Source organism: Monodelphis domestica, chromosome 8, assembly GCF_027887165.1.
Source record: "Monodelphis domestica isolate mMonDom1 chromosome 8, mMonDom1.pri, whole genome shotgun sequence".
In the NCBI taxonomy this organism is placed as follows: Eukaryota; Metazoa; Chordata; class Mammalia; order Didelphimorphia; family Didelphidae; genus Monodelphis; species Monodelphis domestica.
The window spans coordinates 18556200-18578137 of NC_077234.1; the positions used below are offsets into that span (position 1 = coordinate 18556200).

General features: G+C 39.3%; 2 protein-coding genes across 6 annotated transcripts in view; one reads left to right on the forward strand and one right to left on the reverse strand.

The window, feature by feature from the left end:
- Positions 1-21938, reverse strand: part of VEPH1 (ventricular zone expressed PH domain containing 1) — a 232780-nt gene that overhangs the window by 147853 nt on the left and 62989 nt on the right. For 4 of the 5 annotated variants that reach the window (XM_007502316.3, XM_001363287.4, XM_007502315.3 and 1 more), the window contains 2 exons: positions 20457-20623; positions 13409-13618 (listed from right to left, as the gene is read on the reverse strand). In XM_007502316.3, the coding sequence (XP_007502378.2) occupies positions 13409-13618; positions 20457-20623 (377 nt within the window). Of the gene's footprint in view, positions 1-9341; positions 10633-13408; positions 13619-20456; positions 20624-21938 lie in introns of those variants that run through there. The other variant, XM_007502319.3, reaches the window with a different exon arrangement.
- Positions 1-21938, forward strand: part of PTX3 (pentraxin 3) — a 101051-nt gene that overhangs the window by 67800 nt on the left and 11313 nt on the right. The window lies entirely within an intron of this gene.

Genomic DNA, 21938 nt, shown 5'->3' on the forward strand with positions numbered 1-21938 from the left:
TGATGCTCCTGAACAATGGAAAGAAGCCTCACTTTTTCCCTTGATTCTTTTTTTCTTCTAAGAAGAGTATCTTTGGACTAGAAAGGATAGACCAAAAATGTTTGACAGGAAATTGGATCCCAGTTTCAGTAAGGAGAGAAGAAGAAGATGCTGAGCTGTCTTCCCTGGATGTAATCCATCAGGCTTATATGAACCACCTTCTGGGGCACTGAGAAAGAGATGGCCCATATGGTTGCTGAGCCTTCATCAGGGACCCCTGGGGAATCACAGAGAATGAGATAGAGACAGCAGGACAGGAGAAGGGAAAATAAGAACAATGATTTTCAAATAATAAGAAGAGTTAGAACTATAAGCCAGTGAATCTCACTTTGATTCCTGGGGTGGAGGATGAGAATATAAAATTTTTATTATTAAAAAAAAAAACAACTCTTGCCTTCTAACTTAGAATCAATACTGTATTGGTTCCAAGGCAGAAAAGTGGTAAGGGCTAGGCCATGAGGGTTAAGTGACTTGCCCAGGGTCACACAGCTAGGAAGTGTCTGCAGCCACATTTGAATCCATGACCTCTTGGCTCTAGACTTGGCTCTCAATCTATTGAGCCACCTAGCTGTTCTCCATCTAAAATATTATTAGAGAGAGCTAAGTATTTAGAAAAGAAAGAGTTGATCACTTGGAGCTTGCCTAATTTCATCAGGAGCAAGTCATGCCAGCTTATTAGACTCTGAGGTCTATGGAAGCCTGCACATATGTGGATTTCAAAAAAACAAAGGACAATTTCCTTTTATTCTTGTGTACAAGACAGAGCTAAGAAAGGGCTAGAAAGAAGAGCATTTGAGAGTATTTGGAAGTAGCTTCATGACCTAATCCAAAGAGCAGTGAAATGTAAAATCTCCTTGGAGAGAGGTATAGAGTGAAATGTCCCAGGCACTGGTCTTAGACTGCATTAACAGATGGGGGAGATAATGCTTCCACTGTGCCTTGTCTTATCTAGATTCCATATGGACTATATTGTGGGCAGCCTGGGCTTTCCATTTCAGCAGACTATGGCAGCTGGAGAAATGACAGAGAAGGGTGACTAGAATGGAGGCCATTTCATATGAATATTGGATGAAGAAATGAGGGACCTTTAACTTGGAAAAATAAGACTTAGGCAAGACATCCTAGCTGTTCTCAAGAATTTGAAGGGCTTTTATGGAAAAGAAAGATAACTAGGTACATGGTGCAGTGTATAGAATATTTAAGATCCAAGTTCCAGACTCGTCTCAGACACTGACTAGCCATGTCACTCTGGGCAAGTCCATTAATGCCTCAGTTTCCTCATCTATAAAATGAGGATAATAGCACCTAATTGGCTGTGGTTGTGAGGATAAAATAACATTTTTAAAGTACTTTACAAATATTAAAGCACCATGAAAATGCGAGTTGTTCTTGGCATTGCTGTTATCCTACAGGAAAGAATTAGAAGCCAAAGGTAGGAGTTGCAAAGAAACCAGTTGAGTTTGATGTAAGGGAAAATGTTTTAACAATTCGAGTTCAACCAAAGTGAAACGGACTGCCTTGGAGGTATTAGGTTGCCCCCAACTAGAAGTCTCTGAGTGAAATCTGGAAATCAGGAAGTTCCTGTATAGGAAAAGGTGGAACTATGTGAATTGCATTGCTTAGTTGAGATTCCTGGACTAAAATGATTGACTTAAATATGTTTGTTAAGAAATGGCAGAACATTGAACATTTGTTGATAGATTTTGTACTCTTGTGAAGAGTTGCTTTATGTGAATCATTTTTTTCATGGACTTCTTTTTCTCAAATGTACACTTTTAAAGTCTCTCAGGGAATTCTCAGGAGCAGAGTACCCCACTTGTGTGTCTGTCCCTCCAGGGGAACATTCCTACGGATCATTGAAAGAAGGGGATGAATGATGTATTCTCCCCAAGAGGAAATCCTGTCCTGCCATCAGGTAGGCATTGGCAGCTGGTTGAATGGGAGAAGGACAGAAAGAAAACAGGAAGTGAATATATCAGTTCCACCAGCTTCAGAGTAGGAGGGAAGGGTGGAGGAAAGAGGAATGCTGTCATATATTGACATTCAGTACATATAAATAGGAGTATACTGTGTATACCTCTCTCTCTCTCTGTCTCTCTGTCTCTGTCTCTCTCTCTCTCCCTTCCCCCCCCTCCCTCTCTTTCCCTCTTCTCCCTCTCTGTCTCTGTCTCTCTCTCCCCCTCCCTTCTCTTCTCCCTCTGTCTCTCCCTCTCCCTCCCTCTCCCTCTTCTCCCTCTCTGTCTCTGTCTCTCTCTCCCCCTCCCTTCTCTTCTCCCTCTCCCTCTTCTCCCTCTGTCTCTCTCTCCCCCTCCCTTTCTCTCTGTCTCTCTCTCTCTGTTTCTGTCTCTCTCTGTCTCTATCTCTCTCTGTCTCTCCTCCTCCTCCCTCCTTTCCCCTCCCTCCCTCTCTCTCTCTCCTCTCTCTCCCTCCCTCTCCCTCTTCTCCCCCCCTCTCTCTCTTCCCCTCCCTTCTCTTCTCCCTCTCCCTCTTCTCCCTCTCTGTCTCTCTCTCTCCCCCTCCCTTTCTCTCTGTCTCTCTCTCTCTCTGTCTCTGTCTCTCTCTCTCAGTTTTGCCTACAGTCATAATCCTTGTGAAAATGGGAATTCTAATTCAATGATCCCAGTTCATCATGGTTTAATAAGTGAAAGGAGTAGCCAACTCAACCCAAATTGGTGTTTCCTGTACCATCCCATTCCACAGTCTCTTGCTTTGTTTCTCCATTGCTCAGGAAGATTCCCAAAAGTCAGCTGAGCATAATAGGTACGGTCCTCAGCTGCTTTTGCTCTGATTTTCCTCTTCCTCCTGAGTTAGTGAAAGGTCTTCCGGACATCCCTGAAACCAAACCTGGCCAAATGCTGGCCATTTCTCTGAATGAGGAGTATCCATGCCCCTGAGAGCAGTGAGGACAGAAATCCTCTGGCTGCTTAGCTGGCATATTCTGGCCAGTTAGGAAAACAAGACCAAGAGCACAGGATCTAACACCCATTTCCTCCCTGACAGCAGAAATACTAGTAAGAAATGCCAAATGATTAGATGCCAAAGAGCCAAATGAGATCATGTTGACAAAATGCCTTGTGAAGTTTCAAGGGCAGAAACCTGTCACATGTGATGATTAGTGACAAGAAGGGCTGCCCTAATCCTTATAGGTACAATATGGACATTTGTTAGGGGTCACATAGACCCTCATGGCAGTGACCGTCTCGAGAAAGTACTAAGGGTTAGCACAGAACAATTCCATTTTTTGTTTTTTTTTCTTAGTTCACTCTAGAATGGCTGCCCAGAAAATCTACTAAATGGGAAAAAAACAAAACAAAACCTCTTCCAGAGCTGCCCTGATGACACTACAAATGAGACCATATCCTGATGGGAATTAAGACTGTTAAAATGCAATGGCTTTGGTCTCCTTTAATGTGGAGGTAAAAAGACAAATCAATTCAAGTCAACTTCTCAGAGGAAGGCCAAAGAATTCGTGAGAAATGCTCCCTTTTGTCTCTAATCGATGTTAAGCATGGATACAAGGAAGACATGTTTAATGGTCCCAGCACACCTAGAAAAGATGCCACAGATGGCAAAATCCAGCCTTATCCTGTGTGCTGTAGGGAGGTCTGGAAGATTCTCTTGAATGAAAACAATCATCACCAAAAATAAATCTTTGAGAATCTCATTAGAGTCCTCCAAGGACAACAAAATCAATCCTGCTTTGGTTTAATTTAAACCATTATACACTCAGCAAATAAGTATTAAAAAAAAGGAGAGAGTGAAGTGATTTGAGCTGTTTTTAGAGTTTGGAGAACTCTTTATTAGCCTTCTGTCATTGCCATTTCTCACATGTAAAGAAAGCTGGACCATTATACTTAAACTTAGGAAATTCTGCCATAGGTGGACCTGAGGGTCAGCTTGCTTGGTGCCTCAGTGGCTATGATAGTAAAAAAAGATCTTCTACACAGCACTCTGAACAAAACAACATCAATTCTTCCTGTTTCATGGATCCGTCCAGCTCTGCTTTGCTTGAACAGCTGAGCTCTGCAATGAGATAGCTCAGGGACAAGGTGAGTCAACCCCCTTGGCTTCTCCTTTTCCCTGATTTGTCCACTTGACAGACTCAGTGCTCTAGTAGACTCAAGAAAATGACTATCCATGTATTCTGTGGACTTCTTCTCCCTCTTTGTCTGGGACTTCCTTATTTCAATCTTGTAATAAAAATTTTAAATGTAGCTTTTGGTCCCGGCATTTGAGATTGAGGGGGATTTAAAGGGCTGTCCTTGGAGTCAAGGAAGGTCTGGGTTCACATTCTGACACTAATACACATTGATTGTGTGAATATAGTCAAGTTGCTTAACTTCTCAGAACAATTAGTTAATTCCTTAGACTATATCTTTCACGTGAGTTGCCAATGTTCATCAGTGGAGGGGATTCTATAATGGGATTCACCACATGGATGAAATTGTATGTCTGGACAAAATTGAAAAGTAATATTGGCCAACACTTGGGATATAAAGATATATTACCCACCACAATTGGAATGCAAGTTGCTTGAGGCCAGGGACAATTTCATTTCTGTCTTGAGATCCCCAGGTCCTAATATAGTTTACAGAGCATGACGGAGATGAATGTAAATGATGTGGAAAAGATAAATTGGTACCTCAGTATGAAGGGCCTTGAATGCTAGGATAAAGAGTTTGTGTTTTATTCTAGTGACACTAAAGGTCCATTGAAGATTTTTTAAATAGCAAATAGAATTTGTTGTTGTCATTCAGTTGTTTTCAGTTATATCTGAATTTTCATGAAGCCATTTGGGGTTTTCTTGGCAAAAATACTAGAGTAGTTTTCCATATCCTTCTCCAACTCATTAAAAAATGAAGAACTGAGGCAATCAAGGTCAAGTGACTTGCCCAGCATCATGCAGTTAGTAAGTGTCTTGAGACCAGATTATTGGAAATCTAGAGGCAGAAGGAGAAATTAAGAGTCTGCTACAGTAGATCCAAGTAGTCTGAAGCAGGTGGGGGAAGTTGAACAAATGAGACCACAATTATTAATCGATAAAAAATATAATTTCCCCTGAAATTGGGGGAGCCTCCCCTTAATGGTTATTGTGAAGGAAGCAGGTTCAAAAATTGGCCTTAGGAACTAATTGGATATAAGGGGAAACGACAAAGTCAGAGTGAAAAGTCACTCTGGAAAATGATGGAGCCCTCCACACAAAGAGAAGTTGGGCAAATGGCAAGTTTTGGGGGAGGAAAATGGTGAGTTCAGTCTTGGGCATGTTGAGGCTGTAGGGTCAGCAGGATATCCAGCTTCAATGAGTTAGAGCTGAAGCTCAACAGAAGAAGCTTCAGGCATCATCTGCAGAGAGGTGATACCTGAACACTTGGGGACAGATGAACTAACCAAAGGAAAGAATAGTGATAGGAAAGAAAAGAGCAATGGTCAGAGAAAAACCCATTTAGGAGACCCAGGAGATAGGGGAAGGTCTAGCAAAGTAAAATAAGAAGGAACAGTCAGAGATGTAGGCGGAGAACCAAGAGAGTAATGGTGTCATGTTGGAAGGGACCTACAAGGCTATCTATTTCAAGCTGTTACCTGATCAATAATCCCCTCTACAACATCAGTAACAAGGGGCTACCCAGTTTTCTCTTGGATACCACAAATAATGAGCAATTCAATTCTCAATGAAGTTCCTTTCACATTTTGTTCATATTAATAAAATGTGTTCATATTGACACAATTTGTTCATATTTAGAAAGATTTTATTAGCACCAGATCCAAATCTGATCCCATTTATCTTCTGTCCTAGTTCTCTCCTCTGAGACCCAGCAGAACTAGCTTGATTTCTTCATCAAAAAATTGGCAGGCATTTTGCAATTTATCCTCTTAGAGAGCTACCTTGAATATTGAGAATTTGGGTAACTTGCTTGGGGCCACACAGCCAGTATGTGTAAAAGACAGGATTTGAACCCATGTCATTCCACCTTTGAAGCTGACCCTCTATCAACTATGTCCAACTCCCTCTTACCTTCCAGACAGTGGGATGTTTAATAAATATTGGCTGAACTGACCTCACATGAGGCTGGCTTCACATATCTCTCATAGGTCCTGAGACTGTAGCCATGCCAATGTTGAAATCCAAGAAGGAAAAAAAAAACGATACTTTCTATAGATGTCCAGTGACCTCATGCTGCCTGATAGCTGATCCTAGGCCACCCCTTTGCTCAGTCCTGCTTTGGTTCAGCAAAGCCCCCCAACCCCCCAGAACTGCTCACTTTCATCCTTCAGAGAGTTTTTCTTGGAATGGATTTGAGTCACTTAAAATTCATTAAAATGTTAATAGCTTTTTATTCTGGGAATTGTTGCATTCCTTAATCCAAAGGAATGTATGTCTAATAGTAGAAACTTAGACCTTACCCCACAGGCTGGAGGAGGCAGTATCTTGAGTCAGGGGACCTTTATGGGATCCTCTAGATCAAACCATGTAGGCAGCTGCCTCATCTGGCTGCTTGCCAGACTGTCCAGGATGAAATACAGGACAAGTCTATGTCAATGAGGCAGCTGTGTGTGTGCTCAGCATGGTGTCCAGAAGATCAAGCCCCAGGGGACTGGGTTTAGGAAAAGAAAGGTCCCTAAAGAGAGGGGAAGAATGTGGAAGACAAACCTTTTTTTTTTTTAACACACAATGGGTTTTTTCTCTTTGCTTGTTTCTGCCTCTGATAGTTATATCCTAAAATACTTTTATGTAGAGGTATTTTTATATATTAACATTTTTCCCAAAGTAGAATATATTCAGCTTAAAAAAAAATAAAACCTTCATGACCACAAATCATGAATGAACTGAAAAGCATTTATTCAATGCAGCACAGACCAGTTATTATGCAAATGAATGGATCATTAATGTGCTCACTTTAGAAAGGTCCTTAAGGGGTAGAGAGGGGGGGACCAAATTGTTTCTGCTCAGTTAGTTTCTGGTTTCTGTCCCATTGGGACTTGTATTTCTTGGTGCTAGAGATCAGCAAGGTTGGCAGATCCCTGCATTGACCTTCACCAAAGATGAATTATTTATACTTGAGTGCACAGCACCTTGACAAAGCTCCGCTCTATCTCATCTGACCTGGAGTTGGCCCTCCACAAAGCTCAGCCAATGGAACATAACTTCTGGCAGGTGCCATAGCATTAGAAAGGTTTCCAGTATGGTCCCAACCACCAAGATGTCAAATATCCAAGGACTGGTTTATTTCCCCATAGAGAGGCTCATTGCCGATATCCTGGTCCATTTATAATGAAATCTTTGTTCATGGCAACCCATAAAATAAATAAATTTACAAAATTCGTGAGGGATCCCTTCTGGCTCTGCAGTGATGAGAGCAGAGAAGCAGAAGAAAGGGAGAAGAGAATGAGCATTTATGTATTGCCTGCTATATGCCAGACACTGTATGCTAAGTGTTTTACAAATATTATTTCATTTTATCCTCACCACAACCTGGAGAAATAGGTGCTGTTACTATGCCCATTCTATAGTTGAAAAAATAGAGACAAGTAGAGGTTAAATGACTTGCCCAGAGTCACCAAGATCTTCTTCATTCCAAACCTAGTTTTCTATCCAATCTGTTGAAAATAAAAGACAGGAAGTTGTAAAACCCTTAGAATAGGCTCTCATTACCTCATTCCTGGATTGCTGCAAAATAGCCTTCTGTTGGGTATACCTGCCACAAATCTTTCCCCATTACAGTTTAACTTCCATTCAGCTCCCAAAGTGAGGTTCCTAAAACCTAGATCTGGCTTTATAACTCCCCTACTTAGTAAATTCCAGTGGCTTCCTATTACTTCCAGGATTCAATGTAAAATCATATTTGGCTTTTGAAATCCTCCATAACGTGACTCCTTTCCACATTTCTTAAACTTTATTTCTTCCCCTGCCTCTTACTATAGTCTATGATACAATGACACTAGCCTTTTTTTGCTATTGCTTCTGAAAAACACTCTATTTCCTGATTGTATATCTTTTTACTGGCCAACTTCCACACCGAGAATGCTTTCTCAAGTCTGTCTCCTGGCTTCCTCAGTTCTTTCAAAGTTCAAGTCAAATTTCCCTTCTCCAAGAATTCCTTACTAACACCTCCCTAATCTTCTCCCTACTGCCTTCCTTCTGAGATTGCTTCCATTTATATTATATATATTTGGTTTGTTCATAGTTGTTTGCACGTTGTTTCCTTATTCAACTGCGAGTTCCTTGAGATTAAAGGACTGAACATAGTAAAACATGGCATAGAGTAAATACTTAATAAATACTACTTGACTTCGCATTAATCTAGCCATGGGTGTGGTAGAACATGGATGTAACTTACACAGGATAGGCAAGAAAGGGAGCATTGTGATGGGCATCTTTGAATGCAAAACATGAATTCAGTGGTTCCAATTTAGTAATCCACGAATGACAATGGTTCAAGGAGTTCACACCAACAATTTTAAATGACACTTTAAGCATTAATTGTTATAAATGTTTCCCCAATTATATTACAAATCTACTTTTCCTTCTGTAATAAAAGGTATGGATCTGTATAAAGTATTATTGATTTATTTCTGCAGCAACTTAAAATCATGGCAACAATGATTTTAGTGTTTGTGAAGAGATTACTCAAATTCTGACCACTCCTATTTAAGCATAATGTGTTCTTGCAGTTTCTCAACTGGTCATCAAATTGTTTCCAAACATCTCCCCCTCAGGGATCAACACTGGAACACAACCTGATTCCCAAATGATGGTCAGACTCATGTGCATAATTTTATTTGCTTCCTATATACTGCAATAGAGTAACTCCCTCATTCTATTACCCTCTAATCTTAATTTATCAACTGCATGATCAAAATGTTACAAATGTTTGCATTCTTTCAGTGCAAATTTCAATCACACACATTATAAGTCACCTTGAAATCATCACTGACAATTACAAATGCTCTACAGAAACGAGCTTTATACTACTCATTAAACTATTAAGACTATTCTCCAATTAAAATGTATTTGCTTTTCTTGCTAGTCTTCAGTTTTACAGATTTCCTAATGAACTGTTTAGCAACATTGGTAAGTTGTTCAGTCAATTTTCTGAAAGTATAGACAGTATGCCAAGGAGAGAAGGGAAGAAAGTCATATCTGAAAAGATTCTTTCCTTACAAAGATTAGTTAAGTCATTGATATCTGAGACCTTAGCTTCCTGTTGAATGTTCTACTCCAACAGCAAACAAACCAGCCCAAAGGACTCTCCAAAAGGATATACACAACATGAAAAATGCAAATCTGAAAGGATACTCCAAAGTTTTAGTACAGTTTAAAGCTTTAATTGATTAAAATTAAACTAAGACTCTATATACAAGAACATCCTGTATATAAACATTGTTTAAATATGAAGTATTACATGCAATTAAACCTTAAGTATGTTTGTCATTTAAAATAGTACTTATTAACCAATAGAGAAATCAACATTTTATATTACAATTAATGATTCACTTTTCATGATTGGTTAGGTCACTAAAATAAAAACTATTTCTCTATCTCAGCAGGAGAGCTGGTAAATTTTTCCTACCATTTTCTACCTTGTTTGTGTAAGCAAGTTACTTTAGTTTTATTCTTGTTTTAAAATGAAATACAGAAACTCAATTCAGTATCAGATTTAGGACTATATTTGGTTAGCTTTGCGTCAAATAATGCAAATTTTTGCTTAAATAGAAGTCTGACATTTTTATTTGAGCATGTTAAATGTACAAGTTGAAACTTATTTCACTAAAAATATTGTTTGCATTCAACAAAAAATTTTAAAATAATTTTAATATGAAATCTTGCAGATAATATTAAATATATGATATCTTGCTGGATTGCTTCTTTTATTTCTTACCAAAGGTTCCACAAAATATTTGTAATTATTTTTAATTTGAGTTTTCATAATTAGAGGTACAACAAATTTTTATATTTTAAAATTGGCTTATACAATGTAAATTTTAATTTGGAACTTTTGGTAAAAGATTATAATTTTAGTTATTATAATCACTTAATGAATGAAATTTAAGGCATAGCATGTTAAATTTAAATGATTGAATATTATTATTATTTTGGGTGTTGTTGAAAGGTATTGGAAGAACAAAAAAGTTGGGAACTGCTGTTCTAATTGGTGAGATCATTGGTCTTTGGAACTATACAAGAGCCGATAAGAGTGCTGGCCTCTACACAGAATGATGGGAAAGAAAAGAAGCAAAGCACTGATGGTAACACTAACAAGAGACCAAGAGAACAAACAATGTCAAAGAATCGATTTCATAAACTTGGTTGAGTTAATCTCTAAACAATTATTAATTCAATGATATTTGCATCTTCTTATTCCTTAACTCAAAGGAAGGAAAAAATTCATCTTTGTTGTTGGGGTACCAGGCAACAGTAAATAGGCTTCTGAGAGGATATATCTTCAGACAGTTGGAACTTCTCAGCAACTAGGCAAAATTTCCCAAGCTGATGATTTCACCTTGAAGTCCAGAGAGAGCTTCACCATGATTTCACGTGCCCACATATATGTCCATCCCTTAAGCCTTCCCCTTGTCTTATCCTTTCTGGTAAGTCTGGGGAGATGGGATTGAGAATTATGCCCTACTAAACACCTTCTATTGGGAAAGAAAAAAAGAGCCTACTGCTACTTTATGCCTTGGTTCTCTAAATGAAGGCATACTCAGAAATGTAAGTTTCTAGAAAGCTACAGAAAAGAGATTCCTTGTCTTCTCCCACCTCACATAAAAAACAAGTTCCAAGTTTTCATAATATAATACAAACTTTAAGTCAAAGCTGAGGGTACCTGGCTGGATCCTCAGTTGTTCAGTGCTACCTGGCCACTTAGCGAGCTGGGGGCTCTTCATCAAATTATGAAACCTCTCTCTGGCTCAGATGCCTCAACTCAAAAATGAGTTCTCCTGTTATTTAAATAGCTAAGCTGTGATATTCCCCTCTTCTCCTACGTATTCTCTCTTTTATTAGACCCTTACCTCCTGTCTTGGAATCAATACTAAGTATCCGTTCCAAGGCTGAAAAGAGATAAGAACTAGGCAGTTGGGGTTGAGGGCTGCTCAGGGTCATACAGCTAGGAAAGGTCTGGGGCCATATTTGAACTCGGGACCTCCTGGCTCTCAGTCCACAGAGCCATTTATCTGCCCATGTATTCTTGGGGATGTTGCTGTCATTGTCAAAAAGTTCCATTATGTAAGACAGGACAAATATTCAGTTTAGTATCTTTAAATACTAGTGATTATTTACTTCATTCTGAAAGTAACATCCTCTGGAGGGAAAACAATTTTTGCAAAGTATAAATAAAACTCTGAAGACTTTTAGTGGACTGATGACAATGTTAATGGGCACTATTGGGCCAAGTCTCAGCTATCTGAAGCCCCTTTGGCTTAGCCTGAACTGAGGGAAAAGTGAGATAAAATATTTTCTTTCATGGCTATGTCTGAGTTTTCCTGAGCCTGGGACAGATGAACTGTTACGATCCCTTAACATCGGGTACATTGACACCTGAGAGAATAAGGATGGGCTTAGAAAACGAACACAAGGATGTCATTGTTGCTGGGGCTTCCTGTTGCTCTTTCTGACCTCCACTGGGGAATAGAGCAGCCCAAAGAACACACACAAAATGAGAATGGCGGAGCAAACAAAGAATATACTCAGGATGGCCACAAGTACCTCCCCTCCTGTGCTCTGTCTCACTCTCATTCTTTCCCTTTTAACCTGCTGGATGGCAATAGTCCTTCTGTTTGATCTCTGGCACAAGGCTCTCTGCATCCCAAACCAACCTCCACATAGCTTCCAAAGAGATTTTCCTGAGGGCAGATCTGCCCATGCTAATCTTTTACATAACCAACTCTAGTAGCTCCTGGTATCCCAATGGTCAAATATAAAATTATTTGGCATTCAAAGTCCTTCACAACTTGGCACCTTTCTAGTTTTATACTTCGTTTTATTCAAATAATCATTTAATAAGCACCTACTATGTGCCAGCCACTGTACCATCCACTGGGGATGAAGAGAAAGAACAATGTGTTATCTGCCCAAGGAGTTCAAATTGTAATAGGGAGATGATATGTAATAACCATATGTGTAACATATAGATATGTGTACATAAATATATCTATATGTATATGCACACAGGTATATATATGTGTGTGTATACGAAAGATGATCCCCCAAGGGGCAGTCAGGGATGGAGGATGGACAAGAAATAACTCTACTGATGGTAGGATTTGAGCTAAGCCTTGATGGAAGCCAAGGAAGTGAGCATGAGAGGCAGTGAAAAGGTTGAGCCTTCATGTGCTCTTCAGGCTGGCCATATTGTTCTGCTGGCTCACTGGTCAAATAAGTAATTCATCTCCCACCTTTTCACCATGGCTTTCTCCTGGCTCTTCCCCATGGCAGGAGTGTTCTTCCTCCTCCCTGTTTCTTAGATTCTTGGGCTTTTTACAGAGTACATTTCAAATCCAACCTTCCTTTGGAGGTCTTTATTGCTCCATTCCCACTAACCCCTCCATTCTTCCAATAGCTGCTGGTGCCTTACCTTCCTTCTAAGGTGACCTTTCTTCTGTTCTGACTATCTTATATATGCCTACTAATGTACACATGGACTCCCTCATTCAACTACAGCCTCCTTGAGGACAGGAGCTATTTTACCTTCCTTTGAATCTCCAATGATTCCTTCACACAAAACTGATTATTTTCCTTCTTGAAAAAAGAGTTCAGCTCCATAGCATAAGGTCTGGCTTGGAACAACAAGCCTAGAAGTGACAGCTCTGCTTTTATAGTTTGGCACCAAGCATGCTGGCGGAGGGGGAAGAAAGAGGGTGAAAGAGAGGAAGATAAATAAATAAGGGAGGGGAGAGAGAGGAAAGGAAGAAACAGAGAGAGGAATAAACATAGAAACAGAGGCAGCAAGAGATAGTTAAAGAGAAAGAGAGAGATGGAGAGGGAAAGAGAAGAGAGGAAGAGGGGGGAGAGGGAAAGTTAGAGGAATGGGAGAGGAAGAAATATAGAGGTAGATAGGAGAGGAAGAAGGAGAATAAGGGCAAGGAGGAAAGGAAGGAGAGAGTTATTCCTTCAAAGCTACCTTCCTTTTCCACAAATCAACTGTCCTTCCATTCTGATCAAGGTAATTGTATTTACAAAGTCCTCTCCTTTACCCAGCCAAACTACCATTCCCCTTAGTATAAGTTATTTCCCTATTATTTCTCTTTTCTATCAGAATCAACATCTGCCATAGCTTTGCAAAGCCTCATTTTCTGGTTTCTTAGATGAGAGTGGTTTAGAGAATGATGTAATCAACAACAGAACTTATGGGTTAAAAATGCAAATACTTACTTCATTCAGACGCCCAACAGCTCCATAGATTCTTGCCATTTGTCCCATCAGGCTTGGAAAACTTGTACCAATCTCCTTCAGTGTTGGGAGAAAATTACTCAAAGCTGCTGGTTCATAGCTGGATATTTCTGTGAGTATATTTAGAACAATATCACTGTGAGTAGGATCCTTTAAATGGCCAATTAAGAAAGGAATGCAATCCTGAAGTACCTAGAAATTAAGTGGGAGAAAGAAAGGAATCATTGGAATTACTTATATTTCTGTGGCCCTTATCACTTTTCAAAGCCCTTTCCCCCAACAAATCCTTGGGCAAGACAATCATTATTGAACTTAGTTTATAGAAGAAGAATCTATAGCTAACAGAGAGAATATGACCGGCCCTTCCAATACAATCCAGCTGCCTTTTGAAAAAGTAAAATTAATCACACAAGCGGGCCCATATTGAGGCGCTCTCATGAAGCCAACAGTGCTGGAGGCAAGTAATTACTTTATCATTTTTCTGAAACTGATCTATTTTTTTTAATTAATCCCCCTACAAGTCCCTGCTAATGATGAGAGCTAAGAAACACACTTAGTAGATAGAGATGAGGAAAATACACATTGCCATATCTGGAACCCATTCAAACCTCACAAGTTTGGAATTTCAAATCAAAATAAAATTGTTGATGGCTCCAGTTTACTTGATTTTGAAAAGACTGGACTCTCCTCATAAAGAGAGAAAGAAGAATGTTTACAAAGGCCTCTGCTACCACTAATCCTTTGTAAATAAAATTCTGATGAGTTATAGGCTCCTCTGGAATACTGGCATTCCTTTAAGCCAAAATGGGGAGAGTATTAAAATTTAAAGGAAAATAGAAGATATTAAAAATGCTGGATTCTTGAGTACTTTAACCAAAATCCTCAAATTGGGAAAATGTGACATGGAAATGATGGACCACTCAAAAAAGCCAAGGAGGTTTCCCAATGCCCTGTGTATTTTGATAGCTGCCTATAAGGATAATCAAACCAGAGATCTAGAGGTGGAAGGAACCTCAGTAACAATCTAATTCAACACTATCCTCGCATTCCCCAAATATGAGAACAAAAAGGTACGATTCATTGGATAGGAAATACTGACTCATTTTGTCTCTGTCAAGTTCCTTAGTTACCAAAATCTATTCCTCTCTAAAGCAAGAGAGCTAAGGAGTGGGGCATCTCCTCATCACAGAACAGAGCAGCATAGATGGCAGAATCATCCATCCTTCTTGAAACAGAGTAGGGAGGCACGAGAATACAATGGTCCTATTGCTCTGTTCAGAGTTGGATGACCTGAGCTGAAATCCCCAAAGATCTCATGTATATGTATATGTACATGCACAAGTATGTTGCATATATGTATGTTTAATGTGTATGTGTATACATATATGCAATAAGTATATGTATATGCAGTGTTGTTGTTCAGTCATTTTTCAGTTCTTTCTGACTTTTCCTGATGCCATTTGGGATTTTCTTGGCAAAGATGCTAGAGGGATTTGCCATTTCCTAATCCATTTCATTTTACAGATGAGAAAACTGAGGCAAACAGCATTAAGTGCCATGCCCAGGGTCACACAGCCAGTAAGTATCTGAGTCCGGATCTGAACTCAGGTTTCCCAGACACCAGACTAGGCACTCTATCTGCTGTGCCACTTAGCTGCCTGTGTATGTGTTTATAGAAATGCTACTCTATTTCTGACCCTGATCCTACATGCTTACTTACTAGTTTAACCTTAGCAGGTCACTTCACTTCTTGGGGCATCTTCTCTAGAAAGTGATGAGGCTGGGGCAAATGATCTCCAAATTCTCTTCTAGCTCTCAATCTCTATTTCTGACTGTAACTCTCCAGGGAGACTTCTCTTATCAGAGCTGGAAGGGAGCTTTGAAGGCACCTAGTTCAACAACTTTTCCTACTTGTTTTAAAGACAAAGCAAAAGAGGCTAGAAAAGTTGGGAAACATCTTCTACTTCCTCATTTAGGGCGCTGTCCAACATAACACTTTGTGACTTAGAAGTCGTTTATGTAACTCAATAAAATCCTTTTTGACTTTGAATTTGGGATTATATGTGGGGGGTATCTGAACCTCTGCTATAATTGCATCAGCATAGGGAGCTCCTAGTGTGGAAAGTCCCTTCTTCCAATGTAAATGAGCCACTTCTCTGTGACTTATAATCCTGGCTAGTTGCTTAAGCCAGGGAATTTGCAGGTTGAGTGACTTGCTTAAGCCACACATCTGTCAGAACCAAATGTTCATACCAAGTCTTACTCATTCCAAGCCTGGCTCTCTAGCTACTATACCACTCTGTCTCTCACTACCCTTCTGGACTTATGTTGGTGCATCCTAAGTGAAGGCAAATAGTAATGGTGAAGCAAATGATTTAATTGCATTAGTGTTTGACTGATCACCCTTATAATGATTGACTATTTATATAACCACAGACATGCTTAGTTAGATAGAGGAAGGTTTGCGATAGCTAAGACCATTGTACCAACAACCCTTGAAATGTGTAGCCATGTATGATTGCTGGAAGATCCTTTCAATGTTGGGTTTGGGAAAATGGAATATATGAATGAGCAGGACTATAAATACTGCCTCTTTGAGTTGGACAGTGATTTTGTGTCCTAGCAGGAGGCCAAAAGAGGTCCCTGGCAACATATAGCGGAAATATCAGCCAGATGCTTAGGTCAAGTGAACATACTTAACCCCAGGCTGTCAAAAGGGGAAACTGCTTGCACATTTCCTGGCCCTTTCCTCAATATTCCATTTTATAGACCTTGCTCTTTATTTCTGTGATCCATGTAAACACCAGACTCCCTCTGTCATGTGCTTCTAAATTTTTGTGGCTCCTTCTCCTTATTTAAATTGGTGAATAGATCCTAAGTAAACATATATGAGCTTTGTCACAATTGCCCATAACAATTCATCTAATGTAATCAATCAGTTAAAAATAATTTCTCATACAACTGCTATGCATCAGGTACTAACTGTGCCAGGCAATGGTGATATAAAGTCAAAAAAAGAAATAGCCCTTGTCCTCAGAGAGTTTATAGTCTACCAGGGAAAAAAGAGAAACCTGTGATAGGATAAGTAAATCTGGGATAAGAGCAAGAAGAAGAGTAATCACTAATATAAGCAAAATGGAAACCACAATTTAAGACCATGTCATGGTATGTCTCTGGCTAATGAAAAAAGCACAAGCCAACATGTCAGAAGATTTGGGTCTGGGCTTTAGGTCTACTACTTATTGGCTTTGTGATCTTGGGCAGGTCAATCAACACCTTTGAACATCAGCTTTCTCATCTGTAAAATAAAGATAACCATTTCTGCATTTCTCATAGATATGAGGACTCTGTGCAAATAGGGTATGCCAACTGTAAATTCTTCTCAAAATAAGAGCTGGAACAGTCATTTCTTTTTTTTTAATTAATTCATTCAATTAACTAATTTAGAATATTTTTCCATGGTTACATGATTCATGTTCTTTCTCTCCTCTCCTCCCTCCCCTCTCTCCCCTCCCAGAGCCAAAGAATAATTCCACTGGATTTTACATATCTCACTGTGGAACAATCATTTCTGTTATTATTATTAGCAATAGAACATTACTTTTCTCCAAGCTAATCAATGATAAGAACCCTTTTATTTTGTACTTCAAATAGTTTGTATTTCCCTCTTTAGAGAGAAGGAAATTGAAGTCTAGAAGACTGTATGGTACAATGGATAGGAAGTGGGTTCAAATCATGTCTCAGATCGTTACTAATTGTGTGAGCAAGTCACTTACCCTCTCCTGGTTCAGTTCCCTCATCTGTAGAATGGAGGGGCTGGTTTTGATGGCCTCTAATGTCCCCATTAGCTCTAAATATATAACAACTATAAGGTTGAGTGCCATGGTCATGGTGAAACAGTTACTAAGTTATGCACTCAAGATCAGAGCCCAGGTCTTCTGAATGTAATGTTTCTTTCTATTCTCTACTATTACCTTCTGTTTAGATATAAATTACAGATTCTGAGGTGGAAGAAATCATCTCTTCTAGACCATACCTCTCTTTTTTATAAAAGAGAAACCAGATTCCAAAGAATTTAAGTAACTGACTCAAGAGCATACAGAGAATAAATGGAAGAACCAGGATTGGATTCAAGAAAATATCATTCTTGAGCCAGTAGTTTCCATGGTACCAGTGATGTTCCTTGCTGTAGTGATGGAGAATGAGTCTGAGAAATTAGCATTCACATTACAAAAAGAATGCTTCCTGTGCCTAAATACCTACCAGAAGAAAATAGTACTTTTTCCTTTCTTCTATATCTCAGAATCTCTTTTGATGTCAAATGTTAAGAACATAAGCCCTAGGGAGAGGGTAATCACACAGCATTCACACTCACATGAGTTATATGGTCCTGTTAACTCAATTGTTTAGAGTGGGACTATATCAAAGCTAAGAATATAGCTTTGATTCTCATTTACATCAGCTGTGGCATAATTCTGCATCATGGATGACTTCAAGGAATTGAAAATTGATTTCATACAGAAGTCAACAAATAAATGTATGGGGAAATGTGAGTAGATTGTGAGACATTACAAATAAGAAATTAGAAAGGAGAACTAGGTGTGGAAATTGAATTGAAGAAATAGTTAAGCAAAAAGGAATAGTAGCTGGACATGGGATGAGAACAATGAATAATTAATGAACAACACGTATGTCTCATTAGTTCCCATACTGTCAAGAAAAAGCAAGCAAAGTACCACCATATTGGAGGGACCCTGTGTGTTGAACATGTGGAAAGACATGGAAAAGTATAATACAAAATCAGTAGGCATGGCTAGGTTTCAATCAGTATCACTGAAAGAAGATCCTATATCAGTAAAGCTTCAGATTAATTTGAGTATTTGAGCCCAGGTCAGTTACTTTGAATCCAGAAAATTTGCTCTGTTACTACAAAGAGAATTGATAACTCCAAAGAATTACTTCAACTTTGCATGAGACTGATCAAAAGGAGATGCCAGGCAAGAGAGCATGGAAGCCTATTGGAAAAACAAAACAAAACAAACAAGCAAACAACTCAAAGTGTTTGATTTGAAGGAAGAAGGAGGATCAGAGAGGGGAAGTTAACATATAAAGATCATGGGAATCATTGGTTCTAAAACCAGAAAGGAATAATGGGAGCTCTCTAGGTTCATTCCCTTTGATTCTATGCCTATGCCCCTTTTGTTCAGTCATTCCCTGGGCAATGGGTATTATTATTGTTCCTGGTTCTTTGCCACTTCAAAAAAGTTACTATATAAGAACCTATTTCAACTTCCTCTCTCAAGAAATCCTTTAACTAGCTTTATATACAATCAGACAGAATATGGATTTATGGAGAGAGATGAATTTCACTTTCTTTTCTTGTCCTCCCCTCTACTATAATTAACTTACTAATGGGGAAGAAGCCATTATGTAAAAGAAGGTGGAGGCATAGAAATCACTCAGCAACTGGGCAACCAGGTCTCTGACACTCAGCAATTAGTTACAATTGGATTGGGTCCAACAACATTGTATGACTGCATGAGGGCAATCATGCATGAAGCATGGCTGGGACTTGCTTCAAGGACATTCAACATGAACTAACATGTACGTATGGCAATAAATAGGGCACTAGAATCAGAAAGCAGCTGGAATTAGCTCAGTGGAAGCCAGAGACACACTGATGACAGTCATTTAACCACAGATGCACCCAGGCAAGCTTCTGAGCCCAGGTGTGCTCTTATTGTTGTATGGAAACTCAGCAGACAAATAGATGGTGGCCAAGTATTTGTCATTTCAAGAACTGTAATGGAAAGAAGTCATATGTCTTAGACCAAAGGACAAAAAAAAAACCAAAACCATGAAAATAGGTCCCTGTTCAGTGGATAGAGTGCTAGCCCCCGAGTTAAGAAAATCTGAGTTCAAATTTGGCCTCAGACACTTATTAGCTGTGTGTGACCTTGGTCAAGTCACTTAATTTTGTTTGCCTTAGTTTCCTCATCTACAGAATGAACTGGAGAAGGAAATGGAAAACCACTCCAGGATCTCGGCCAGGAAAACGCCAAATGAGGTCATGAAGAACTGCACATGACTGAAAAATGACAACAACCATAACAATACAAGTAGATTTTCCATTGACTCAGGCCATTTGTGCTGGTTCTTTCTCACTGCTTCAGCTACCTATGTGGGAAATTGTAGCTTCTGGGGGGCCACTTCAAGCACTGCCATTGACATTCAGACAGTTCCATACAGAATGGCCAAAGATTTGTGGGTCACTCACTCATTCTTCCCAATTATTGGTCCCAGCCTCTGCCTATTATCTCCTCATTTACTTGGTTCCAGGAAAAACAGATGAGTGGTTTGGTTTTACTCTGTAGTATAGATGCACATCTTCTAATACAGTGTAAGCTCCTTGAGGGCAAGAGAAAGGTTCAGTTTCATCTCTGGATTCTTAGGATTTAGCCTGATGACTGGCATGAAGCAAGCAAGGAGGTCCTTAGTGAATGCTCTGTAATTGACTGATTCATTTCATTTCAAGATAGGTGAGTTTGTGCTAAATACAGCTTACTCCCTCTCTCCCAAGTCCATAGTGTAGCCTCACACACACACACACACACACAAGGGCATCTGCCCTTGAGAGGCAGGGTGGCATAGTATACAGTGTCCTGGTCTTGGAGCCAGAAAATCTTGTCCTCACCTCTCATCTCAGGCACGTGCTAGTTGTGTGACTATGGGCAAGCCACTTAATCCCCCAAGCCTTGGTATCCTCATCCATAAAACAGGGATGATGATGTCTATAGTACTTACCTCATAGCTTTGTTGTACAGCTCACCTGAGATTTATAGAAACACACCCAACATATATGTATGCATGCGTGCATGCATATATGTGTATATACATGGATACACACACATAGAAAATACTTTTAAAATATATTCATATACAAAAGACTTTTTAAAAAAAGACTATATAAAGAATCTGGTATTCTTATTACTTTTATAAACACACACAACCATATGAAATATGTCTTTACCATGGACTCTTTTCTTCTTGCCATTATCTGCAACAGCCTTAGAAGATGGTATTGTTCTGTTGGCTCTAGTTGACACATCAGGGCCACCAGCTCCATCACATGGCTATTAATTGGCTGGGGTTGCGCTTCATACACTGAAGGCAAAACACGCAACAACATGGAGTTGCCTGTTAAAAGGATAATAAAGTCAGTTCATTCACTTGAGTTTCCCAACTTTCTCAGCTCATGAGAGACATTAATGATGTTAGGACTGAACTAACGAGGATCGATGGGACTTGGGCACTTACTGAAGGATACAGATAAATCACCCTTTCCTTTCCTGAGCCTAGCAGTAACAAACAGTGATCCCAGTTCCCTCAAATCCCTGGTCCTACACTGCTATCAGAGCTTATTCCATGAGTGGGGTATCTATTGATGAGAAACATGATTGCCTAATGATGGTTTGGATTGAGTGAAACAATGTGGGCCAAGCAGAAGAATTTGGCAGAAACAGAACCAATACTTTAAGAAGGAATCAGTGCAGAGAGAGGATGACAGATAAACAAGTGCTGGGTCCTCTTTAATCATAATCTATCATAAATAGGAGGGGAAATGAAACAAAGAAAAGGAAGCAACAGAATGCATTTCTGTCCTCCTTTGCAGATGAAGACAATCGACATGGAAATCATGCATTACTTTTTTTTTCACATTCAGAAATGGATCCGAAGAAATTTACTTAGAACTAATTTTATCCAATCTTCTGAGTTTCAATGATTTCCTTTTGAGGAAGTGAGTTCATTAAGCAGAATCTCTTCGCTACTCGTGTGACAACAAACTGGGCAGAGAATCTCTCCATCTCTATTGCAGCGAATGCTTTACTTTTCATGATAAAGGAGGAACAAAGATGATTAGAATTTGAAATTCTAAGAGCCTTTTAGGGGACACCAAGGTATAACTTATGTGTCACTCATGACTTACCACAAAGACACGCATGGACAAGCAGTTTTGAAACTGCAGAGCATCAAGAAGGCATGTTACATAAACTATAGCCATTCATCATGAAAAGAACACATGGGAAGGATCTGTTTATCACTATAGAAACCATCTTTCCTCTCAGAATACTCTCAAGTACTTATAAGCCTCAGAGCAGCTGATTTCCAGGGATGCCTTGAACAGGGACCATTATGCTCCTATCTACTTTAAAATGGAGTTTTGTGTATAGAAGAAATACATTCATGAACCAAAAATCAGGGCTTGAACATAAGTACACATGCATTCATGTGTTTGAGTATTCACTCCCACGCAGAGTATTTTTAAGAGCTGAGCTAAGAAAACATTGGTAAAGTCCAGAAAGTTCTAAAACTCAGAATGATCAAAGTTTGGCTCTAGAGGAAACCAGAAATCCTTGATGGTGCCTTTCAGCAGCAGCAGCAACATATGAGGTGAGACTGAAAAGCAAGACTTTTCCCAAAATGGAAATGAGTTACTACTTTCTACTTATAC